Below are 25,359 nucleotides of genomic sequence, written 5' to 3' on the forward strand. Positions count from 1 at the left end.
AGTTTCTGAAGAATGCCCCTGTGAACTGCAAGTACGGTTACAAATCACTGCACTTCCAAACCATAAGCATGACCCGTGGTTGTTTTGAAGTCTCTTGCCCCTGGCCCAAGACTATTTCAAACAATATGGAGGTATCAAATCAAGCTGAGAACCTGCAGCACTGAATTTATGCCAAATTCATCTGCATATTCATATATATATATGTCATGTTCATCTGCATATGCAAATTCAAACTGCATCCCTGCACTTACTGCAGTTCGCAACTGCATTGATAAGAATTGTGATTCTTATTGAGAGATGGTAAATGAATACACGGATTAAAAAGTGCTAAGTGTCTTTCCAGGAGGGCTACATGAAAAGCCTTCAGTAGACAATATTTCTTCACAACAAAGAGTCAGGTTTAGTCCCACAGCCATTAGAAATTATTTACTGTATAGAAAAGGATGATTCTTCACTCCCCAAATAGTAAATAGCACGTGTATCCTTCCAACAGAGAGAGCACGGAATAGCTGCAGTTCACTTCTTGATTCACAGTTGCAAATAGTAAGAGTTCACAGCGAGAACTTCCTTGTTCAGAATCAAGGAGAACCATCCAGTGGCTAAAAGTACAAATCTCTTCTTCTGTCGTGGATCTGAATGCCTGAAAGACACAGCAGGATCAGGGTGGTCAAACACAGGCCATGCAATCCCTGCAGAGGTGGCGCAAACAAAATCACACCTTTGGGTCTGATGCAAGATGGCCCTTGGGAGAGCAACCAGAATGAGCCCTCCAAAGTACCCCCAGAATATTGCACAGCAAAGCACCAACACCACGGTATAACAGTGTTCAGTTTAACCAGGACACACAGTCCGAACAGAGAAATACATGGAAGTCTGAACACTTGGGAAGTCATTTCTTTGACCAGCTCTCCCAGCAGAGTGGTGGGTTTGCTGGTGAAAGCTGCAGTAATCGGAGCACACAGGTCCAACAGGGACCTCAGCCTGAAACTGAGTGCTTGAGATATACTGCAAGGAGTGTCCTGTCTTTCTGGGATCTGAAACTGGGACAGCCAGTGTAAAATAGGCATCGTGAAGAGGAGTATTGATGGTAGAACCACAAGAACTACAGTAGGTGGGGTTAGAAATCATGGAGCTTATTTAACAGAATGAATGCTTTCCCTTTTCACTGTTAACATAGTTATGGGAGGTGGTTTGTCTATCTGGGAGAAAACAAGGTTTGGAAATAGAGCCTAGAAGCAGGCAAGGAAGCATCTTTAATTCTGCATGCGTAAGTAAGGTATCCTTCATAGCTGAGCATCGATTTGTTCCAGTGCTGCTGGCTCCAGTACTCACCTGCAGTGGCGTGGCTTCCACTGGGATTCTCTGAGCCTTGGTAAGAGCTTGCCTTCCTCTCTTAAAAGACAGAAAACACTGGAGATGAGCAGAGATTCAGCACAGAGCTAGCAGCAGACAGCACTTCCTAACGCAACCTTGTGCTTTTGCAGCCCAGCCTATAGCGCAGGTGCTGGGGAACTCTGTGCTGGCTGGCACAGCAATCTACACTCCCATAAATATAAATATCAGCTGTTCTTATACATGACACAGCGCAAGGAGAAGTGCATCGAAGAGAGAGAGCCAAGAAACGGGGACTCCCACAGCCTGACAAATGCACAGATCCCAGGGGATTGCCAAAGCCTCCCTGTGAACACGGGCCAGCTGTTTCCTATCTGTTCCTTTGAGGATGCTGGATAAGCACACGTGTGCTGTCACACACGGAGTCCTGCGAGGCTCCTTCACTGGTCAGAAAGGCCCTGGAAGCATCCTGAAAGAAAGGGCTTTAACTGATGAGTGTGAGGCATCCCTGCCCATGGTAGGAGGTGGAACTGGATGATCTCGAGGTCCTTTCCAACCCAAACCATTCCATGATTCTATGATGGCTGGGGGACATCGAGCTGTTTAATTTCCTTTTCCATGAATAGAGTCCCCTGTTCGCATTGCTTCCCTTTCTGATCCCAACACTGGCTTCATGAAACATGTCCTTCTTTGGAGGAGAATTTGTTCCTTGGGCTCCCAAGCCTTAATAGGCTCACATTGCCCCCTTGGGGGGAGAGGGCACCTAACCCTGTTCTTAAATTAAACCCTAGACATCCAAACAGTCTCTTTAAAGTGACTGGATTGTCATTTACCAGCTGCAAAAAGCCTATGCAACACATACATCCAGCCTCAGCTAAGCCTATGTACCATGAGCAGCAAATGTGTATTCCAGACAGACATCAGACACTCCAGATGGAGGGGTGAGTGAAACACCTATAGCTGGGGTCCTTGTAACACCAGAGCTTTGGTGTAGCCTCAGAAGAGAACCTGTGGATAAGCCTGCCTGCAGGTAGAAACAACAGCTTTTAGCCCACGTTCTGCCAAATTCCTGCTGATGCAGATTAGAAACGGGGCAACCAGCAGGTATTTCACAGCTGGTTGTTGTTCAGACACTAAGACTTGGGACTGCTTCCTCACATGCTTGCTCCTCTCCATGTAGAAGCACCAGGTAGGACGCGCTGTGTTTTTCCAGCAGACTCCCTAAACAATTTCACAACCCTTTTTCTTGGAAGCCCGTGCCAAGCTATGTATGTGGGTAACGCCCAGGAACAGCAACACAGGCCTACCCTAACAGGGCTCCAGGAAGCTTGATCCCAAAGGGCTTCTCTAAGGCAGAAATTCCTCACAGCGGAGCAATTTTATCCATCAGAGCAGCCTGTAGGGATGTAAGATCCCAGGAAATGGGCTGCAGGCACCAGCCATCTTTCTTCTGTGTGCTGGTAGTACCTGGGATTGGGGTTCCTGCTCATTCTTGGTAATAAATAAGGAATAATCATCACTTCTGTGTGCATTGTGTTAGCTCTGGGAGATCTACTGCAGCAGGCAAGCAGTGCCTTTGGCAGCAGTGCTTCATGGCAGGCAGCAATTAGCTGGGAAACATGGCAAGGCCAACCAGGAAGCCCCTTTATCCCAGTCATATAATCATGGAATGGTTTGTGTTGGAAGGAACCTTAAAGCTCATCCAGTTCCAACCCCTGCCACGGGCAGGGACCCCTTCCACTGGAGCAGCTTGCTCCAAGCCCCTGTGTCCAACCTGGCCTTGAACACTGCCAGGGATGGGGCAGCCACAGCTTCTCTGGGCACCCTGTGCCAGCGCCTCAGCACCCTCACAGGGAAGAGCTTCTGCCTTAGATCTAACCTGAACCTCCCCTGTTTCATTGTGAACCCATCACCCCTTGTCCTGTCGCTGCAGTCCCTGATGAAGAGTCCCTTCTCCAGCATCCAAACTCCTCCCAGCTACAAACCCTACACAGTAAAGTAGGCTGCTCTGGGCTCTTACCTGGCCACCCCCTCCCTGATCCTCATAGCACTGTGAATAATGTTTATATTCACTTAAAATAACTCCCTAATGTAAGCCGGGAGGCAGGATATTGTGCAAGTGGGCAACGCATAGTTTCTGATGAAGCCACACTATGGAGCTCATCCATGCCAAGTACCACAGGACACATCCTGGCCTATCTATTGCAAAACATTGCTACAAGCTGGGCTGAAGGTGACTCCAGTTTGAGAAGCTGAGGAACAGCAGCCCGTATTATTTTGTCTCCTTCCATAAGATGCCATCAAAGAACACAGTGATAGTATTTCCTTACCTCCCCCAGGAGCTGAACTTTGGCTTATATTTTGTAACCTAGCAGGTCCAGTCATACAAGCAGAACTTGAGTGTTGCTTCATGGGACATTCCTGCATGGATGTTAGGCACTTTTCCTGTTGCAGAAGACCAAGAAGAGAACCGTATTTCCTGTCAGAGATGGGTTCATCTCCCACATGCAGGTCAGGCAAGGCATGATGGTGATATACCGAACTGGGGAGACTGGGAGTCCCAATCGAAGGGAAAGGCCATAAGTCTGCAGGTTGGGTTGAATGACTCCGCAGAGCTGGTGGCTGGTACTGGCCGGCCAGACCAGCAGCAGCAGCAAAATTCAGACCCGAATTGGACACGCTTGGTGCAGAAGATGATGGATATGCTTTGGAGCAATGTGAAGAGAAATTCCACTGATGGGGCGACGTGCTGTCTACTTAAAAGAGAAAGAAAGCATCTGAAGTCTTAGCAGTTCTTACTTTTCTCCCAAGGCAAATTCCAATGGCCTTTTTAAAGGAACACTACCAAACTGCACATTCATTTCACATAAATATATATTCTCCATAGTGCTTCTTGTCTTCAAATTCAACCACAAACTCATCCTAAAGCAGACTAAACCACCACCAGTAGTTTCAAATAACTACTACTTGTGTTTTCTTACAGGCCATGGGTATAGGCAGCTTTTTAACTATTGCAAGATTAAATAAATAGATTATGACAACAAATAAAGTCATAATGCACTTAGTGCATCTGACAGTGATGGAGACACTTGGCTGGAAAATGAGGACACAGTCCTGCCAACAGGCCCACAGCCTGGGAAACACCCCAGAATGCACAGGGATTTACTCAGGAAGTCCCAGCTCTATAATCCAGGGCTTTGCAAGCTTTTCTTGCTTTCCGTTTGCACGTGGCCCCAGATGTAAGCCCACTACGTCCTAAACTCTCAGTGAAAGCAAGTCCCCCCTGCCTAACGCCACACTTAGGCATAGACAGCAGCTCACCGTTCTTCAGGACAACAGTCTCGTCCTTGTGCTTTGTGCTCAGGTCTTGGGGGTTCTTGGCATTGCTCAGGGCTCTGGAAAAGTGTTCGTCCACTACGCTGTTAATATCCCCTTGGAAATAGGTAAACACAACGCTCTGAGCGCCCCATTCTGTTTTCACAGGTTCTTTGCTTTTACACGGCTTTGGAGAGAGCTTCCTTGTTTCTTCCATTTTCAATAGCCACCAGCCCCTGCCAAAGAAAACCAGGGCAAAGACATCCTGTTCAGCTTAAAGTGCACAGTCAGCAATGAGCCCATCTTCCTCTTGAAACTGGTAGGGCCAGACCAACTGTTACTAGTAAGATGAGATTCTTTATCTGGGTTTCTGCTTATTCCACACACCTTTTCTTCACTGATCTCCTTATTATACGCTTCTCATACAGAATACTTGCAGTATAAAATGAAAGGAGAAACCTTTCAATAAAAATGTACTAAATTTCACAGAATTGTGATGGGATTGCATTTTTTCCCAATCAAAATAAGTCCAGCGAGTCTTTTAACTTGTTCAATACAGGATCTTTTGGTGGAGAGATCCAAGTTTGATATAACCGTACAATATGCAACCTTAGTAAAGGATGCTGTGTCTTGAAAGCAGTGAATGGCTCAGAGATGCAAAGAGCCTGATGGATCCCACCCTTGTCTGAGTTACCTGTCAGTGCCATAGCATTGGCTCTATTGAGGAACGAAATGCTGTCATTTCTCACCCTGCCTTTATAGCACTTTATGTGCACTATGCCCTGAGGATGGAACTGTGCTGAAAGAACTGAAGCACTTAGACAAATAATTCAGAGGTTACATTGGTCCTGGATGTTCAGGGTGAACCTATAGAATCATAGAATGGTTTGGGTTGGAAAAGACCTTAGGACCATCCAGTTCCAACCCCTGCCACGGGCAGGGACCCCTTCCACTGGAGCAGCTTGCTCCAAGCCCCTGTGTCCAACCTGGCCTTGAGCACTGCCACGGATGGGGCAGCCACAGCTTCTCTGGGCACCCTGTGTCAGTGTCTCAGTAACCCTCACAGGGAAGAGCTTCTGCCTAAGATCTAACCTGGACTTTGCCTGTTTCAGTTTGAACCCATCACCCCTTGTCCTATCACTACAGTCCCTGATGAAAATTCCCCCTCCAGGAGAATTCCTTCCTCTGGGATCCCTCTCTGGGAGGATTGCTTTGTCCAGTTCTGGTCTCTGCATTGTTCAAAAAACATACAGAGTGAAACGAAACATTAAATACTCATTAGAGCTTCAAATAGTAATCTTTAATGAGTATTTTATTTAGACAAGATAAGGTTCAAAGTACCTTGAGCACTGTCAGCACAGACTTCCACAGCGAGATGTCTGACGGTAGTTGCTTCACCTATTAGAAGAAGGCAGAAATTACGATTGGAAATTCAAATTATAGCAAATTCAAGTAAAAAAACCCAAACCAACCAAGCAAAACCTCTTGTTTGTTTGAAACAACTTACTGAGGAACATGGAGGGCCTGTCAGTTGCTTAAAACTTTGGTAGCAAGACTGCTAAACCACACACCAAGACTGCTGAAACATACCCTGTAGCTCAACCAGGGCTTATGGATTTAAGGCAAGAATGACTCTAAAATAGTTTGCAGGAAGCCAACCTAAGACTCCAAGACTCCTTTTTGTCATCCTTATGAAATCTCTGCTGCCAGATAGGGTGAGAGCAGGATAAGGAACATCACTGCCTGCCCTGGACAAGCACGGTTTATACGCATCTATGCGGTTTCTGGCCGTAGGGGAGTGAGTTCTACAGCCAGAGCTCAGGCATTCTGCTGTAATCAAGATCACATGTAGCAGTGCTCAGGCTGTGAATGCAGGGAGGAGTGCCTGCTGTCTCCATGCCATTTTCCAGTCTTGCTGTCAGCTCATCACCCCACACAGCATAACTGCTTTACCTTGGTAGCGAGGAGGCTGTTATGCTTCAGAGAACTGGGAAACTTTGGTCAATAGCCAGCTGTATCATATAAAAACTGATGAGTCAGAGTTGTGCTTCCATCCAACTGACCCTGCAATATGCAGCATTGCTTAACCTATTCCCATACCTTTATCTGATTTCTTTTCTAATCATAACCCCCCGCCCCAATCCCAAGCTTCCTAATAAACTTGTGCTCATCCCTGCCTCGAAGAGTACTCCAAAGTATTGCAAAGGCTGCCTCCAAACGGGCTCTTAGTATTTCTTATGCGTGAAAAGGTTGTTCAGGCTGCAAAGCCAAGTACTCAGACATTAAGAAATACGAGGACTGAGATTATCCACCATAATCTATGCCCCGTTTTATGCTTAAACCTTCATCTACAAACCCCTTGTTTATGTTTATCACTTGCTTCTGGGTCTAGTTTTGCTTGTCACCTCTCCCCCCTTCATCTACCCTTCCTCAATTAGCACTCATCTGCTGTTATTAACCACCAATTTCTGAGGAACTCAATAGTTCCTCAGTCCTCATTTTAGGATTTCTATTGCTTTACCCTTCTCGCATCCTTTCTCAGCTCCAGCCTCCGGTCCACTCAGACACAGTGGTGGGGATGGGATGCACACAGGTTTGTCACCAGTTAGAAATGCAAAGGAATGCTCTAACAGTTGTCTGATTCAGAAGACAATCTTTCAGAGCTTTAAAACTAATAAAGCTTTACCAATCAGAGAAAACTTCAACCAGAAACCCTTCCTCCTTCAGGCACCATCCCAAGGCCCATGAGGGAAGCAGGAACTAGCACAACCCAGCCAAACACAACTGGAAGAACATCAAGCACAAGGAAGAGACACTCTTTTCCAGTCTTGTTTGGTTAAGAAACTCTCTGGCTGCTCAACTGGAGGCCAGTATTTGCCATTCTAAATTCTAACCCAAGCAGTAAAAGCTTGGCAAAGTCATCAGGGACCATACAGCCTAAGAAACAGTACACGAGGCCATCTCAACAGCAAGGAGCAAACCAGCTCTTCCTATGCTGCTCCACTGCTCCACAGCAATATAAACATTAGGAAGCATTAGCTGTGGCCCAGAGGTCTATTTTCCCTGTTCCTCACTCAGTGCAAGGCAGCTATTTGGTCTTTGTACTACTTTATTAACATGCTTAACTTGCTTGTGGCATTAACTGTAAACTGCTGTAGTGCTGTTTATTGCTGTGTAGTAGCTGTTCCATGTGTGTGAGCTGTGAGTTCCTCACCCTTGCTAGCAACAGTAATTTCCCATCACTGTAGCATCAGACAGGGAACTCAGCTCCTTATTTCACACAGCCAAAAAGAGCTTTAAAACTGAACTGCAGAACCCCAGACTGGTTTGGGTTGAAAGAACCTTTTAAAGCTCCTCTAGCTCCAACCCCTGCCACAGGCAGGGACCCCTTCCACTGGAGCAGCTTGCTCCAAGCCCCCGTGTCCAGCCTGGCCTTGAACACTGCCAGGGATGGGCATAAATAAAACACAGAAACGTTCCACTTCCCAAGTATTGAGCAGTCATTTAACAAACAGACATTCGCTTTCCTAAAGTAGCATTTGAGAAAGTCAGTGAACACAAGCTGAAATGATCACTGAATTCTCCTACCTTAGCTCACTGTCAGCAGCGGCGTCACACCAGTGGGGTGTTCCAGATGTGGGATGCTCATGCTGTGCCCAGCAGTTTAGGATCCTTCTCCAGGCAGGCTGAGTGCACTCTGCAGTGACTGCAAGAGGAGACAAGCAACGTTCATGAACTCCTTACATGCTTTCTAGCCTCTAGCTGCAAGCGAACTAGGCGTTTCCTTCAGCCCATCTGCTAAGAATGCGTGAAATGCACTCCGACGAGTCAACCGGGTTGGGAGGTTTCAGGAATGAGGAAAACAGGACTGTAAGCAGGGGTTGTTTTTTATGACACTGTGTACACAATAAAGACAGCGTCTGGACTTCAGAAGAGTTTACACTAAGATGATATGTTATGACAGAGAACCAAACTTGGCTGGGATCATAAAGGACTTGCCTGTGCCAGGTTACAGTATATTAACTACAAATGTCCGCAAGAAGGAAAAGATCACCTTGTCTCCAGCCCTGGATAACCAATCCTCATTCTCTTCTTTGCTGGATCTGCTTAAATGACTTAAGAAATCTTCAGAAAATCAAAACATCCTTCTTGTTCTGCAAGGGCTGTAGCAAGAAAGAGAGAGCTCGGGGATTTTCTGCAGTTTAGCAAAGTAACCCAATTGCAACCATTCATAAAATCATGGAGTGGTTTGGGTTGGAAGGGACCTTAAAGCTCCTCCAGCTCCAACCCCTGCCACGGGCAGGGACCCCTTCCACTGGAGCAGCTTGCTCCAAGCCCCTGTGCCCAACCTGGCCTTGAGCACTGCCAGGGATGGGGCAGCCACAGCTTCTCTGGGCACCCTGTGCCAGCGCCTCAGCACCCTCACAGGGAAGAGCTTCTGCCTAAGAGCTCAGCTCAGTCTCCCCTTGGGCAGGTTAAAGCCATTCCCCTTGGCCTGTCCCTACAGGCCCTTGGCCAAAGCCCCTCTCCAGGCTTTTTGTCAGATCACTTAGGGCTTGGAAATGCTGAATCAGAGTCAAATTTGCCAGTGTCAGATGGAAAAATAAACCAGGGATTAAGAACCACCAAACTGGTGGAGACATTTATACATTTATGTCTTTCATGCAGTAGCTTAAGAGTTTGTTTACTCACCTAGAAAGGAAAGCATAACCCTATTCCCTCTGCCTAAACACACACGAATCCACCCTCTGCCATCTCCCAGAACAACTTTGCCACAAGGCTGGAAGATACCCTGGGATGGTGCTTTTATTGACACGCTCTTTGTGTAAGCCCATTTCCAATGTGAGACAGTGCCCTCGACATCACCATCATTCACTCCTTGAATCAATCTGTTTCACACAAGTTAAGGCACCAGTGCGTTGGATGGCTTGTAGGTGAACACCTCAAAGAACTACTGGGCAAAAACTGGTTTATCAGCCCCGTTCCTTCGTAATGCAGGAACTAAACCAACTGATTTCCAGAGCTTTTTAAGCACTGTGTCCAGCCTTGGGGGGGGAAATACATTAAAATCCAAGTTCCTGAGAACAAAAATGGAAATTCTGCTTGTTCCTAACAAAACCCACCTAAATTCCACAATACCACCTGTAACTATGGTGTCTGCAGATGTTCCTCCCACTCCTTTTATCTTCATTTAGGGTCATTCACACACCCATCCAGACTGAAGTCTAAGAAAAAAAGCCATACAGAGATAACAAATACCATGTCCCATCATAGAATCCCAGACTGGTTCGGGTTGGAAAGGACCTTAAATCATCCAGTTCCAACCCCCTGCCATGGGCAGGGATGCCTCACACCACACCATGTCGCTCAAGCCCCATCCAACCTGGCCTTGAACACTGCCAGGGATGGAGCATTTACCACTTCTCAGGGCACCCTGTGCCAGCACCTCAGCACCCTCAACAGTAAAGAGCTTCTTCCTTATATCTTACCTGAACTTCCCCTGTTTCAGTTTGAACCCGTCACCCCTTGTCCTATCACTGTAGTCACTGAGGAAGAGTCCCCCTCCAGCATCCTTGTAGGTCCCCTTCAGATACTGCTATCATGAGCACTTACAGTTCCAGCAACACGTTCTGGCCTCCAGCTGGGAAGCTCTGGCGTGTTAACACACAGACTTTAATAAACTGAAGCTGCTGCACACCAAATGTGATGGTACCTTTGACAGAGGGAGAAAAGGCAAATACATGATATCTCCAAACTCATCAGAAAAGACGTGTTTTGTTCACGAGTTTGTTTATTAAAAAGGTAGTATAAAACACAACCCCTTTAAGAAACAAAATTGAAGACGAATGCAGGGATTCTCAGATGCTCTCACAGGTCAATATTACTCAAGGACGATTAAATGCTGGTTTTCTAAAGGATAAATGAAAACAAGCCATTTATGGGAAGAAAAAAATCCTGTCAGAAAAATTCCAAGTCAACTTCTTGTCAAGTTTAATCTAACAACAGGCTTTCATGTTACAGAATGAGCAAAAAACCAACCTGATTTGCTGCAAAAGAGTTTGTAATCCTAAAAATACAGAACTTCCAGAGTCTCCCGACAGGAAGACTTCAAGCCTTGTATAATGAGCACTAAAATACACACAAGTCAAATCAACACAAGTCCACAACGTCCAGAATTCACATCTCATATTGCAGTATGTTTCCTCACGTTCAGAAAGAAAAAGACTTTAAAATCCAAATGACATCGCTAGACATGGTGGGGTTTATTGAGAATTCACTTAGGTTACACAGGTCAAGAATTCAGGGCTTGAATATCCATTTTCCTGGAAAATTTAAAGGCAAGTATGGGTTTCTATGAAGCATCCAATACCTTTTAAGTTTCCTCAAGTGACTCAAGCTAAGGATTTGGAGTTGTAAATAGAGGTTAGCCTTAACTGAATAATGTTGAGGACATGTCTTAGCTAAAATGCACTGCATTTATCATCCTAAGGATTTTAAGTGAATTGCAATCCTTATACAAAATGTAAGTTGTACGAGGGACTGAAATTCAATTAAAAAAAAGAAGCAATTCCAAAAGTCAGCAGGAGAAAACAGATAAAACATTTTGATGCAAAATGAAACTAATTCTCTCTTTACAGCTGGATAGGAACATTCGAGAACCCGCTACAACTTATGTGCCCTCTCGCTTCTAGATGTCTACCTTGGCCATGCTCTTCTCAATGCTCCTCTCATACTTGTAACTGTACAGTTCCCTCACCAGCAAATCACTAAACAGCACTGGAAAGCAAACTACTACTATATGTTGAAGCTAAGCAACTGATTTTGTATGGCATGGTGAAGGAAGTGATTATCTATGGTGAATTACGCTGAAGCATCAGTTAATACTCTTTCCCTGCTGTTATATTGAGGTGGCTTCACATCCCATTTTGTGAACACTGTGTGAATTAGTAGAAACAGCTATTTCTGTAGTTCAAAACTGAGCAACACCAGTTGGGCCAGGGTGCTGCTAGTTACTGTTATCAGGATATAAAGGGAAAGAGACAGCTTGCCTTGAAATGAACCTCTCACCATCATCCTTGGGATGAAGGAACACGCAGTACACTGGAACACCAGAATGGAGCCTGAAGAAAAGCAGAAACTGAGCAAAAGGATTTTGTCCCTTCTCATGAGCAAGGCAAGTCATTAGAAAGCACTTTTAATTAAGGAATAAATATAGGGAAAATTGCATTGGGACTTTCACTCCTTCCCAATGCATTTCTGCTGCTGCTCAGTCAGAAAAATATAAGTTTCAAAAGCAACTCGGCTTGTTCAGTTTCAGATTTGTTAATGGTTGGTATTAACCATCACTGCTCTATACTACAAAGTTCCCATAATCATATTTTAAAATAGTATTTAGTGAAAATGTTTAATTCGGGTTCAGATTTATAAAACTTGGCATCATTTAAAAAACAGGGCAACATCAAAAAGAACTTGGTCTCAATGAACGTGCTGAAAAGAAAGTCCTAGCTGCATTAACCTCTCCATAGACTTATAAATGCCTCAAGAACTCAATGAATAGTTTAGAAAAATAGATTTTTACATTTTACTGGGGAATAACAGAGGTAGACAAAAGGAAAATACCTGTTTGAGTGTAATGCCACGCTTCAGAACAACGTATCTGCATGGAAAGAGCTTTTATTCTCTTACATATCCTAGGTAATAGGAAAGCATTTGGTCTCGGTCTGTGTGGGTGCCCTACTTCAGTGGGAGGTCTAAGGGACAAGGTGAAAACACTACCACCATGTTGGACTTTTGAAAGAAGCCGATCATATTTGTACACCAACTGGAGAGAGGAAGGTTACTGCACATAGAATGGTTCTTTATTATCCAAAGTCTTGTTCCAAACACTAACACTAACCTTATTTTCCTATCTGATACCATGATAAGGCTTCATAGGACTGTACAATTTTATACATTTGTCAGTAAGTTTCTCTGTATCTGTTGCAATTCCACTGTAAAACATGTGATTTAACTGTGTAGGGTGTTGTATGACTGGGTTCTCAAAAAACCCTTTAACAAAACACAAGAGTAACAGATCTAAAGCCCGGAGTCTAGAAGCTGGAAGGCAAAAAAAGGAGCACTGAAAGCAATACCCACCACACTACATCACACTCTTCATATGTAGAAACTTCCAGCCCTCAAAAGTCTGTGGGGCTTATTAGCAACCAAAATAACTAAGGCAGAAGCAACACAACCCAGAGATGTAATGTGAATACGCCACTGGGTGCAATACAAACCAGGCAGGGCTTCAGATGCCCTGAATTGTTCAAAATACCTGCTTTGCTGTAATTCACACTTATAAAGATGAGAAAAATGGACTTTCTTAGCTGACAACAGTTACAGCCTTTCTGTATAACGCAACCCAACGTTGGAAATTCATCATACCAGCTTACAATGCGCCCCCAGGCTTTTAAATCCTGAATTCAAATATCATCTCTGTTGTAAGACCAGGTGTTTCATCATGAAAAGATGTAATTAATAACCTCAGTGGCAAGTTTAACTTCGATGCTCTGGTTGCCATAGCGACCCATACGTTTTGATTACATATTAAAACAAGAACAAGAGAAAACCAAAACCAAACCCCAAAACCAAGAGAACAAAACAAACTTCAAATATCATATAGACTTCTGGGAAAGAATATAGATGGGAATCTCTGAGCACAAAGTTTGAACACACCAGTTTTCAGAGTATTCTGAATACTGGAGGGTGGAAAGACAAGAATCAGCATCTATGGGGTCCTGCATATTCATATTCATTCTTTCATTCATATTAATCCAGTGAGAATTAAAACCCCCTTAAAATATTCTCCTTACCAGTGCACACTTGTCACCATCCATATAAAGAACATGCTAGGAATTTAGCACCAATGTTTTAATTGTTTGGTGCCTAAATCCAACTTCTTCTAGGTATCAAAGTAATGGGATTTTAAATTGAGAATGACTAGGCCCAAAATGACTCCCCCCAAGATATTCTTACTAAGATATCTAAAATTAGAATGTTTCCTAAGTCCTGCTTTCGGGACTATTTCTAAGAGGGCTGACATTTGCTTTTTCCATAGAAAATGATACTATTTGAAAGCATATTTTCAAGTATTCTAACTTTTGCAGAACAAACTGTAGTTCAAGTTGCCAAAAGCCTTTAAATTTTATAAAATATGGGAGATCATTCCCACTCTGAAGAGCTAAAGCAAAACATTGGAGAGAACTCACACTCGCCATTCTAACAACGTTCAATGAAAGCTTTTACTCTAATGTTAAAGCAAAAACTAAACAAAGTCAAGACATCAATCAGAAGCCTATTTTGCATACCTACTGCATACAGACCATGAGAGTTTAAGATCAGTCTGATTGCATTATGGCCTAGAATGTATGTGCTCGTGCATTTCTAGTCTCCTTGACTAATTACAGCCTCAACAGAAGATCTAAGCTTCAACTGAAAATCAAAACGGGAAATAAAACATTATTTCCTGAATGCTGTGATTTAATAACCTATCTTCACTCAGTTTGCCTTCTGTTGGCTATGGCAACATTGTCTTCCACTTCCTTTAAGTTTGTTACTTGGTATTACTCTTATCATCTGCTACTTAAGGCATATCCAATGCATTCACCCTGTACTGTATCACAGCATCTGTTCCATCAAACGATCCAGAGTACTCTGGAAAAGAAGTTAAGGGTAAGATGCTGAGTTCCGAGGGGTACAGGAAAATTAGCAGTATAATCCACAAATCTTGTAATAGCTTTGCATTACTTCAGTTACATATAGTTACATAAACTTAAGGGTTGGAACATATTCTACACTTACATCATGAAACACTGACAAGCATAGTTAGAACAAAAGAAGCCTGATGAGTTTTACTGCATTCTTGGCAACTTGAGTTACTTTACCTGAACAGCCAATTAATACAAACTTTTAGAACCTGATTAAATACTGCTTTTAATGAAAACTTCAAAGCACACAGTTGATGACATTCTAATATGCATATATTCATACGAATATTGTCTGCAGTCACCCTGAAGAAAGGGATAAACTCAAACACCACCCTAAAACCCATGCTTTCAGAAAGCATTGAAGATGTTATGTATCTGCTTCATCATCACTGCCTGCAAGGCTGCTGTCTGTAGATGGAGCTCCATCTTCATTAATGCCCTCACCATTATTCTCCCTCTTCTGGGCTTCAGCATTTACATCTTCCTTAGATGTGTCATTAACATTGGAAGGTTGCCTGCCTTCAGGCAGTTTAACACTACTTGTTGCAGAATCCGAATCAGACGCCGTTTGCTGCTCCTTTGCATCAGGATCCTCTAGGAATGATCCCCACACCTTGAGCCTTTCTTCCCTTTCTCTTGCAGTCTCCTCCACCTGTTAAAGATAGGTTTATATGCATCATTACTAGGTCATACCTGTAACAATGAATATTTACACAGATAAAGTTACACACACATTTATACTGCAGTGGTATCTTAAGCCCCGCCGACTGTGAACTAATGATCTGTACATCCACTGGCTGATTCTCTAAGCTGACATCTCCAACACACCATTTCTAGCATCAAACAGGTCCTTTACATCTTTGCTAAACTGAATAAGGATGAATTTTTGGAGACACACTAGCAGTAAAGGAGAAACAAGCCAGGGCAGGGGAAGAGTATGGAGCTGAGAACATCAAGCACTTCTCAAATTAAAACAGGTTTGCAGTTTGGAAGAAGTATTGAATAAAATAGGACCATGAAAGGCTACCTGATAATCCGTTACACCATCCCAGGTTTCAGCACTGAGCTGACGGCCACCAAACCACCTTCCATTTAGAGTCAGCTTGCACAGATCAGCTTCTGTAGGTTCTTTGAAGGACACAGAGGCCACGCCATCAGGGTGTCGCTGTAAGGAGAGACAACTTTGGTTTAACAGGTTAAGTAGTGAATTTATCCAACATCTTTTACACTGTGTAGCAAAATCAACTTGGATACAGCTCCACCCTAATCATACAGAATCATGTTTGGAAAAATCCAATCTGCAAGTTTATGCATCTTGTTCTATTTGCAGGCAGAACAGACTTTTTAAACACAGAAAACAACCAAATGTTTCAGCTATTTGAGCTACAGATAAATGGGTTTATAAACTTTCAGTCTTGTGACATGTCTCCAAGTTATTGGGATGACTTAAAGTCTGCCTTCACATTGGGTGAAATAGAATAGAAATTCATTTCCAAACCAGCTAATTTCAAAATACTGAAAGATTAGATCAAGTTGCAATGAAATAAAGACACAAACCAATTAAATGGTTAATGAATTAAATTAATGAATGGTTAATGAATTAAAACTCATATTTAAAGAATCTTAAATGTTTTGCACATTTAGACATTGTGCCAACACAACATGTACAAAAATACCTACATCAAAAATGAGAACCTTCTTTACTTGACCAAACTTTTCACACTCTGTCCGCAGATCTTCTCTGATCTCATTTAGCACTAAGGGATCCTCCTGCAATGCAACCACACAGCTGGAATTCAACAGAAGCACTTTCTTTTTGCTCAATTACCAATGGAAAACATCTCCCATCTATTAAAAGTTCATAAATGAAGTCTTGTTATGCTGCTTTTTCAAAGCCACTTGGGAGTTGGCAGCCAGCCCTTATGTGAATTTAATAAATGCTACTTGTTAATAAGGTTATTTTGTGCCAGTTTCTGCATTCTAACATACTGATTACTGCTCTTTCCATCCCAGAGAGTATTGTCACTACACACACAGTGAAAAAGGCCAAAATACAGTCATACCAACTTCTTTTTGCTTGCTTTTTGAAACAGGTGAATGAATGTTAAGCAGATGCCTGGCACAGGAAAAACCCTGCCCAAACTAAGGTTAATTTTGCTCTCCTCTGCTTAGATGACAACTGCTGCATTTCTTATAGCAGAAAATTCAATATACATTATAATACATATATTATATACAGATATATACAATATAGAGGGAGAGATATATATAGTGTATATACAGAATATACATTAACTAGAACACAACGTACAGTAGCAAACTGCACCTTCCTACCTCAAAGTCCTTTGGGTGGAACATATTCCTGATAATAACGATGCGTTCATGTCGCATCCGAGTTGCGCCATCTTTCTTCTCCGGCCTCCAATCCAGCTGTCTAATGAAATGAAGCAACAGTAAGAAGATATTGTTGCGGCTCTCTTCAGTTTCTACAAGTATTTGTTGAAAAAAAATCATTAATTTCTCAAAATACAGCAACTGAAACATATATTTTAACACAGAGAGTTAAGTTATTCTTCTAAAGAAAGCATAAGCATCCAGTTTTACCACTTCTACAAAGCACTTGAGGTTTTAAGGTACTTATATGTTCACAGAGGAAATATACATAAATTATTCATAGAATCCCAGACTGGTTTGTGTTTGAAGAGACCTCAAAGCTCATCCAGTTCCATCCCCCTGCCACGGGCAGGGACCCCTTCCACTAGAGGAGCTTGCTCCAAGCTCCTGTGTCCAATCTGGCCTTGAACACTGCCAGGGATGGGGCAGCCACAGCTTCTCTGGGCACCCTTTGCCAGCGCCTCAGCACTCTCACAGGGAAGAGCTTCTGCCTTATATGTAACCTAAATATACATAAACATATATTTTAGTATTTGACCCTATGGAAGCCAGCATCTCTTGCCCTTTGCAAGTAGTAAAGTATGGTAGAGACAATATGTGGACAGAGTGTTTTTACCTCATGAAAGCCTAGATACCATGCACACAGACACTGAGCTAAAAACCCAACAACTTTTACTTCCCTGGAGTTGTAATGCTTTCTTCTAGATCTGCAAGGACCTTGGTTCCCTATATACAACATTAATGTGTCAATCATTACGTCAACATTTAATTTAGGAGTTCCTCCCCTTCTAATGGGTGCTTTTTAGGCTATTTTGCTGTCAGGTGAGACTTCATTTTCTGCATAACTCTCAGCATTGCATTCCAAAGAAAGCAGCTCTTTACTAATAGCCTAAGAATTCAAGCAATATTTTACTGAAATAAGGGATACAAACTTCTGCTGTTGAGACAACTTCTTCTTGTAGTCTTTACATTTCTTCTTCTTTTTGCTTGCATCATACTCCCCCTTCAGTTGAAACTTCGCAACTTCCACATGCAATTTATAGCCTCTAATTTCTGCCTCATCCAGAAGTCTCAATGCAAGTTGAACTGATTCTCTCTATTTGAAGATAAAACAGAGCACAAGCTTTAGAGCACGGGGCACAGTCAAATTATTCCAATAACATTTAATCCAGTTTATTGTGCTAAGGATCAATTTCCTTTCACTGTAAACCATAATGCCACATCTCTTCCAAGTCTCTTGACATGAAGCTAGCTGGCAATGCTTGTTTTATCAAAACCCAGTATTGCTTCACCGCTATTATAGCACTGTCCTGGCTTCAGGACAAGGAGATTAATGCTCCCAAAAGCAACTGCATACATTTCTTTTAAATATGTCATAGAAATTAAATTAACCTGCAATGGTCAAGCAAGCTGATGAAGTCCTTTAGAACAGAGACTCTTTATACCTGGTGCACTGAACAGCCCCAACTACTAAAAGTGCAGAAATAGCACAGACTACAATGCAGCTGCTTTAACACTGCCTGGTGCTTCCTGCAGCATTAAAGCACATTGCACTTGCAAGCAATGACTTCCCAAATTATTCACCAGTAAAACACACGAAGGAAGCAGTCCTGCAGCCTGAACTTTTACAGGTTAATGCAGAATGCAGGAACAATTCTGAACCTAACCAGTTCTCGACCAATATTTACTCAGCTGTAAGTATAGGACTACAATATGCAGACAAAACAGGAACACGCAGAGACATGTTCAGCAAGTATTATGGACGTTTCCAGGGGTAGGGTGGAGATGGATTAGAGGAAATGAATGAAGAGCACAAGCAGGTAAGTGGCATTTCTGGAATAAATCTGTAAAACAGACCCCTAAATTTTAAGACGTACTTCTGATCAAGAATCTTCAGAGTACAAGTCTAAACCAGTGGTCGTAAGTATCTCCAATGGGAAGGAAAACCACATGACAGTGCACCACTGACCTTTAGATAGCAACACAGACCATCTCCTTTAAGATTTCCTTCCTTATCTTTGTACAGTTTGATTTTGTGTTCTTCTGTCTGAGGATCTCGCATAATGATGCCACATTTTGACATGACTTGTATAAATTCATCTTTTGTGATGTCTGGAGGTAAACCTGCAACATCAATTCAAACAGAAGGCTTCAGTACGTTCTACTTCTTTGTAAAACCTCATCAGAAGAAAAACCCCACAGTATTTCTTTAAATGAAAGATCCCAAGGACAAAGTTTTACATACACCATAAGAAACCACTGCCCTTGGGACAAGTATTTTTGGTATTACCTTTTAAACATTACTTCATACCCTTAAAGCTCATCCAGCTCCAACCTCTGCCACAGGCAGGCACACCTTCCACTAGAGCAGCTTGCTACAAGCCCCTGTGTCCAACCTGGCCTTGAACACTGCCAGGGATGGGGCAGCCACAGCTTCTCTGGGCACCCTGTGCCAGCACCTCAGCACCCTCACAGGGAAGAGCTTCTGCGTAGGAGCTCAGCTCAGTCTCCCCTGGGGCAGGTTAACACCATTCCCCTTGGCCTGTCCCTACAGACTCTTACCAAAAGCCCCTCTCCTGCCTTCTTGTATACCCTTTAGGTATTAAAATATTCAGTGATGCATATAATCAGTGCACTATCTTATTATAAACTTGTTCTCATTATCCTATTCCTTAGGTCCTCACAGGAATTTCTTCTTGGTGGTAGCTTACTTTAAAGAAATTAATGTCTTGGCTGACACTAATATCTAGCAGAATACTAATAGCTCCCAGAATATCACATTTAAAAGATAAAAGCATAGAGTATGTCCCTTTCCCTATATTAACTTTCCCATCTGCAATTTAAAGGTCACAAAGACATTACACATTCAGAAACATAAGGTTAATTAGCTCACAAGTGGCAGACTGACCGGGTAGTATTAGAAGTCAGTGAGATATATACAAGCCTTTTACCATCTTTAGCTCAAAGTATTTACAGAAACACTATTACTTACCAGTCACATAAACATTAGTGTTTCTATCTTCTTCAACATGAAACCATCCTAAAAACAAAGCATTTAATTCAGTTATGACAATATATTAAACATGGGAGCACACACTAATATTCGCATTCCGAGTTTTTTGCTTCTCATGGAAAAAGCTCTGAACATGCTTTAAATTGCCTTTTATTCCACCATGTATACAGTCTTGGGAGGATACCTACAAAGTACCATACAATTTTAAAGCCATTATGGAAACTTTCAGAACAACTCATATCTTTGCTGCACATGGTAACACCAAACAGTTGCCAGTTTCCAGTCAGGACTATACAGGTTGAAGCCTACACAGAGGGAAACCCTTTGTCACTTACCTGGCTCAAGCTTCCGTTTTTCTGCTTTTTGCTTTGGATCCGTTTGCTGTGGTCCTCTCTCATTTGCTGATGGTTGTGTTCCTGATGTCTTAGAGCTTACTTGTTGCTTACTTTCAGTTGCTGTGCCAGAAGCAGATGAGCTGTCTGTATCCTCTGCATTGAAGCCGTAGTTGGCATGATACGTTGCTAGGAAATCTTCTGTTATCTGAAGAAAAAATTGGATTCACTTTACTAATTTGTTAAGAACTACAAATTCAGGTTTAAAGTGGTTTAACGGTAGGTAGAGGATGGTCAGGTTTTAATATGTCAACACAGAAAGTAACAGTACTTGAAATCGCCTTTGTAAAGACACAAGAACCAGTTCAGGCATCACCTGAACTACACTGACATGCTAATTCCATAGAGCACATGAAGTTTTTAAGCAAACACTTCACAAGTTCTGCCTGTTTTTAAGCAAAGTGTTCTGCTTGGTTGAAATGAATTTACCTGAGGGACAGAAACCAAGCACTCCAGACCACGTGGAAGAGATAAAGTGACACTGACAGTGAGCCAACCACTTCTCCACACATGATGAATGACTGACATTTGTAGGCATCTGCCTTTTCATAGAAACATTCTTAGAGATGACATATGTTTGTGTTGATAGGCAATAAATACTGCACTTCCAGACATATCTGAACACTGTTTGTAAGGGTCTACACTCTGTATCCTACTAATAAATAATTCTCTTGCTCCTTTCTAGAGACTATATTTGGATATAACGCAACATTAGCAAATGTCTACCTTGTACAGACCAAAACCAAAAGCACCCCATAAATTATACCCAGTATTTCCAGCCAGCCAGGTAGATTTTAATACTAGCCATTAGCAGTAACATGGAAAGAGATAATACATCATAGCTGCTTTTACTAGATCATGGCACTGTGTGGTATTTTCTGAAGTTACACACACTGAAATGATTTATTCCCAAAGTTGAGCCTTAACCTTTGAAAATGGTACCTGATTCTGACCTGTGCTGCACTTGCTTCATCTGTAACAGGGAACAAAACTTACTGTCACTGAGCTATTTTAAGAGTGGCGCAGATGTAGGTATTGTACGTAGTGGCAGACAGAAGTAGGTGCCAACAATAACGATGCAAGCTCATATCTGCCATAATGATTTGATGCTTGATGTTTCAACTCCAAGCTTTTATTCTGACAAATCAAGAACACAGAGTTGTTGATAGTAACAGGCCTTCCATGAAGAACACAAGATGCCACACAGCCCCTTGTAACTTACAAGTTTACTATGTAATAATTCCTACGGGAAACAAGGTTTGCAACACACCTTGATAAGGAATGTAAGTGGCTCCTCTCAGAGACATGACATAATGTCAAGAAAAAAAGAGTGCAACCACCTTTAGTGAAGAAAAGAAGGCTCTTGTGCTCTAACCAGGTTCATTATACTTGCCACCAGCAATCTTAGCAAAGCCTTAGCTTCCCAGTTGATGAAATCAAGAGATTTAAGAAGCTTTTACAGTTTCTGGTGAATAATATTATTCATGTTCATCAGAGAACCTACTGATGAACTAGCAACAACTAAGCACCTTCCTGCAGCGGTACAGTTTCCCAGCTTCAGGGGGAACCACAGTCTCGTGTAAAGCCACATTTATTCCTAGCAAACTATCTACCACGGACTGACAAATTTTGCCAGTCAATAACAGAGGCTTTTTTTCCCATCATATGCTATCATCTTACCATATATACCACTTCAATTTAAAATGTGTTTTTTGCAGGCATAAAGGAATTTATGCAAGTAGAAAGGCTTTCATTGGAACTTATGTCACATGGAAAACAAGCACCCACAGAATTTCTTACTTGAGGCTTCTATCCACTTCTGGTGGTGAACATCAGAGGGAGAGATCAGATCTATCTCCACAGCTGCACAGTTTGGGGCAATTAAGCTTATAGGAAAAGAAATACAATACTGAGGGCCATGCTGGAATGTCATTTACTACTGGTCACACTGAAATGGAAAGGAATAGATTAACCAAATGAAGAACAGATACCCTGCGCATCCAGACAACATCCAGTGTGTTTTGTCATAGCAAGTGCTGAAGGAAGACAGATGAATTCAACATGCGATTTTGTGCTATTATCTGTGAAGGATTAGAAGAAGTTGGTATCCATCAATATAGCACCACTGAAAGAAAACTCATCAATAATACATGAAGGTGCCTTCACTTTTAGTGAATATTTGACTGTCTCCAATCTTTGCAGAGGAATGTTAACAGTTAATAGCATTAACTTCCTGCACTGCTTTGAAATCAGCTTTAGCAGAAGTTCAGCTCTATTCCCAAAGCAGGGCAGCAGTGCAATACCAGTCTGGAGATGATACTTATTTAGACCAGTCAGACTATTATAATCTTTTGTCAGAGAACAGAGGCAAGGGATTTTGTCACTGCTCATGAAGCAGAGCCAGGACTTCAGCTTTTAGCTCCTGCAGTCTCTTACATCTATTTTGATACAATATTCTGTTGTATAATCATCAGCAAAAAGAAGTAACCCGAGATAATACATCTAGCTCTGGTGCCAGATCTCTGACACATAGCACTTCACAACCATTCTTCACCAACTTCTATTATACATATTTACTAATAAACTTTGCTGTTCCTATATAACCTGCACAACCCTTAATGTTATCTCCTCTCCAAGAGGGAGATTTGAGATAGGAAAGGCACTTATGAGAGGTTCGAAAGGAAGAGATAAAAAAAAAGAGGTGAAAAAGAGGGGAAGGAACAGGAAAGTTGGAACTAGATGATCTTTAAGTCCCCTTCCAACCCAAACTATTCCAACACTACAAGAAGTCACTGTGCTTGCTGGATATAAGGAGCTCCATAAGGAGCCAGGGATATTCGGTTCCTCACTGCTCCACTTGGCGAGTCTGGATTTTCCACGTTCTTACTGCTACATGGACACTCTTACTAGGTTTACACACAGGTAAACCTGGCACTAAAAGCTTCATCCTCACTCGTTCCCTGAACTGCAATGAATTCAGAGGCACAAATAAGAACTGGTGCATTACACTGATCAAATATATGCTATAAAATATCTTAATACTTCTAAATTAACTGCCATTGTTCATTGGTATTAGTAAACTCTACCATGTCACTCATGGATCAGCAGCTTGGCTCAACACATTACATCTATGTTCCCTTGCACCTTATTCATTTATTACACTCAAAGTATTTTATAACAAAAACAAGATGAAAAACTGTAAGAGAGGTGTCCCTGTCCATGGCAGGGGGTTTGGAACTGGATGATCTTGAGGTCCTTTCCAACCCTAACTATTCTATGATTCTATGATTCTATGTTTCCATTCTGGGGAAGGCCTTTAAACTAAATATAGAACTACATCTTTAAGGCCCCTTCGAAAGTTAACCATTCTGAACAACTTCTTTTTCAAGCTCTAAGGAGAGGGAAGGAGACATCTTTACACATGCATTGTTTCCAGGTAGCAATAAAAGAGGAATACACTGCTCCATTTTCAGCTAGAACAGGCTAGCTCATGCCCACAGAAAGACAAAGATCAGAGGCTGGAACTAGATGATCTTAAGGTCCTTTCCAACCCATTCTGTGAGTCTATGATTCTGTGATCACCACAGCTCTTGCAATAGACACCCAAACATATCCAAAGCAGAACCGGAGGCCCATAGATCTGTGACTTCATGCCAGGCCCGTTAAGTTCCGCAGATCCACAGCAAAGGAGGAAAGCCAACCTAGAGCTCCTCACCACAGGAGAGCAGCAAGCAGTAACCGGTAAGGTTACAGATGGAGGCAGCGCTGCCGTGGGCTTTGCCTCTGAAAACCAGGCTTTCAGCACTACAGATTTAGCAGCAGACACATTCAGCTGGGCCAGACAAGCGAGACGGCTCCGTGCTGGCGGCCCCGCACCAACCGCGCCTCACTCCCACCCCTCCGCGGGGAATCCTGGGCACGCCACGGGGAGAGGCCGGCGCGAAGGAGGGAGCGGAGGCCCCGCGGCCCAGCGAGAAGGCCGCGCCTCACAGCCGGCCCGCCCGCACCCACCTTGGGGAACCAGGCCTTCTTCTCCCGGTCCCACTCGTATGCAGCTCCATCGGCCGGATCGACGTAGGTGAAGGGGTCGGACTCGCCCTCGCCACCGGGCTCGGGCTTGGTGTCGTACTGCTGCTGGAGCTGCAGCTGCCGGTAGAACTCCTCATTCCCGTCCTCACCGCTCATCCTGACCCGCTTGGCGGGGGATGCACCCGCGCCGGGCCTAGGAACCCGCACCGGGCCGCACCACCCGCACCGGGCCGGGCCACCCGCACCGGGCCTAGGAACCCGCACCGGGCCTAGGAACCCGCACCGGGCCTAGGAACCCGCACCGGGCCGCGCCACCCGCGCCGGGCCTAGGAACCCGCACCGGGCCGCACCACCCGCACCGGGCCTAGGAACCCGCACCGGGCCGCGCCACCCGCACCGGGCCTAGGAACCCGCACCGGGCCTAGGAACCCGCACCGGGCCGCGCCACCCGCACCGCCGCCTTAGGCGCCCGCTCGCCTCGCCCCTGTGAGCGGCGGGGCCGGGCAGCCGCGGGTCCCCGCGGCCGGTGACCGCACCGGAGCCCCGCAGCGCGCAGCAACGGAAGCGAAGCCCCCCCTTCCCCCCAATCATCGGCGGGGGTTTTCCCTTTGCTCCCGCCTAAATCCACGCCGCAGCCACTGAGCTGCGGGATGGCTGGTCACGTGTGGAGCGGTATAGCCAATGGGAAGGAGAGAATGTGTTGCCGGGCTGAGGGGGGAGCTTGCTTGCCTGCCTGCCTGCCTCTGGGCGGGTTGGGGCTCGCAGCGATGGCGGGCGGTGGGCACAGGCGAAGGGAGCGCCGCTTCGTGCCCCACAGCGGCCCTGCCCCTGCCCCTGGGGCTCTGCTGCACTGCAGGCACGGCCAAGGTATAAGGGCGGCTGGCTCTGAAGTACTGAGCTTGAAGTCTGTTCCCGGCCTGCTGTGGGCAGGGAGCCGTGGGCCCTGTGTGGTGTGATACGAGGCAGCAGTGCTTTGTCCCGTTGTGCCTTGGGCACCGGTAACGCTGCCCAGAGAAGCTGTGGCTGCCCCATCCCTGGCAGTGCTCAAGGCCAGGTTGGACACAGGGGCTTGGAGCAAGCTGCTCCAGTGGAAGGGGTCCCTGCCCGGGGCAGGGGTTGGAGCTGAAGGAGCTTTGAG

General features: G+C 44.0%; 2 protein-coding genes across 3 annotated transcripts; both read right to left on the bottom strand.

Moving 5' to 3' along the window:
• Positions 1 to 411: 411 nt before the first annotated feature.
• Positions 412 to 9,044, bottom strand: VGLL1 (vestigial like family member 1). Of its 2 annotated transcripts, XM_065689411.1 has the most exons (7): positions 8,702 to 9,044; positions 8,236 to 8,353; positions 5,989 to 6,045; positions 4,654 to 4,883; positions 3,663 to 4,088; positions 1,333 to 1,392; positions 412 to 640 (listed from the first exon to the last, which is right to left on the bottom strand). In XM_065689411.1, the coding sequence occupies exons 4-7, from the start codon at positions 4,862 to 4,864 to the stop codon at positions 600 to 602; spliced, it is 738 nt and encodes a 245-aa protein (XP_065545483.1). In that variant the 5' UTR covers positions 4,865 to 4,883; positions 5,989 to 6,045; positions 8,236 to 8,353; positions 8,702 to 9,044; the 3' UTR covers positions 412 to 599. The 2 variants fall into 2 exon arrangements, with proteins under 2 accessions (XP_065545483.1, XP_065545484.1); XM_065689412.1 differs by lacking the exon at positions 8,702 to 9,044 and having other exon boundaries at positions 3,663 to 4,085; positions 8,236 to 8,428.
• A 1,376-nt stretch (positions 9,045 to 10,420) lies between these two features.
• Positions 10,421 to 24,789, bottom strand: HTATSF1 (HIV-1 Tat specific factor 1). Its single transcript, XM_065689571.1, has 9 exons — positions 24,204 to 24,789; positions 20,136 to 20,340; positions 19,780 to 19,827; positions 18,757 to 18,911; positions 17,720 to 17,883; positions 16,728 to 16,827; positions 16,074 to 16,163; positions 15,421 to 15,558; positions 10,421 to 15,045 (listed from the first exon to the last, which is right to left on the bottom strand). Exons 1-9 carry the CDS (start codon positions 24,375 to 24,377, stop codon positions 14,761 to 14,763), a joined length of 1,359 nt encoding a protein of 452 aa, XP_065545643.1. The 5' UTR covers positions 24,378 to 24,789; the 3' UTR covers positions 10,421 to 14,760.
• Between the last annotated feature and the right edge of the window lie 570 nt (positions 24,790 to 25,359).

The sequence above is a fragment of the Lathamus discolor genome, chromosome 9, assembly GCF_037157495.1.
Source record: "Lathamus discolor isolate bLatDis1 chromosome 9, bLatDis1.hap1, whole genome shotgun sequence".
Classification (NCBI taxonomy): domain Eukaryota; kingdom Metazoa; phylum Chordata; class Aves; order Psittaciformes; family Psittacidae; genus Lathamus; species Lathamus discolor.

What these genes read in the sequence shown, in the direction of transcription:
- VGLL1 (XM_065689411.1), bottom strand. Translation starts at nt 4,864, where the DNA reads ATGGAAGAAACAAGGAAGCTCTCTCCAAAGCCGTGTAAAAGCAAAGAA. An exon ending in AAGTTCAGCTCCTGGGGGAG is followed by an intron (nt 1,393 to 3,662) that starts GTAAGGAAATAC and finishes CTGTCTTTTAAG; the next exon opens with AGAGGAAGGCAAGCTCTTAC. An exon ending in TGGAAGCCACGCCACTGCAG is followed by an intron (nt 641 to 1,332) that starts GTGAGTACTGGA and finishes TGTGTCTTTCAG; the next exon opens with GCATTCAGATCCACGACAGA.
- HTATSF1 (XM_065689571.1), bottom strand. Translation starts at nt 24,377, where the DNA reads ATGAGCGGTGAGGACGGGAATGAGGAGTTCTACCGGCAGCTGCAGCTC. An exon ending in AAAACGGAAGCTTGAGCCAG is followed by an intron (nt 19,828 to 20,135) that starts GTAAGTGACAAA and finishes CTTTGTTTTTAG; the next exon opens with GATGGTTTCATGTTGAAGAA. An exon ending in CACTAATGTTTATGTGACTG is followed by an intron (nt 18,912 to 19,779) that starts GTAAGTAATAGT and finishes TTGATGTTGCAG; the next exon opens with GTTTACCTCCAGACATCACA.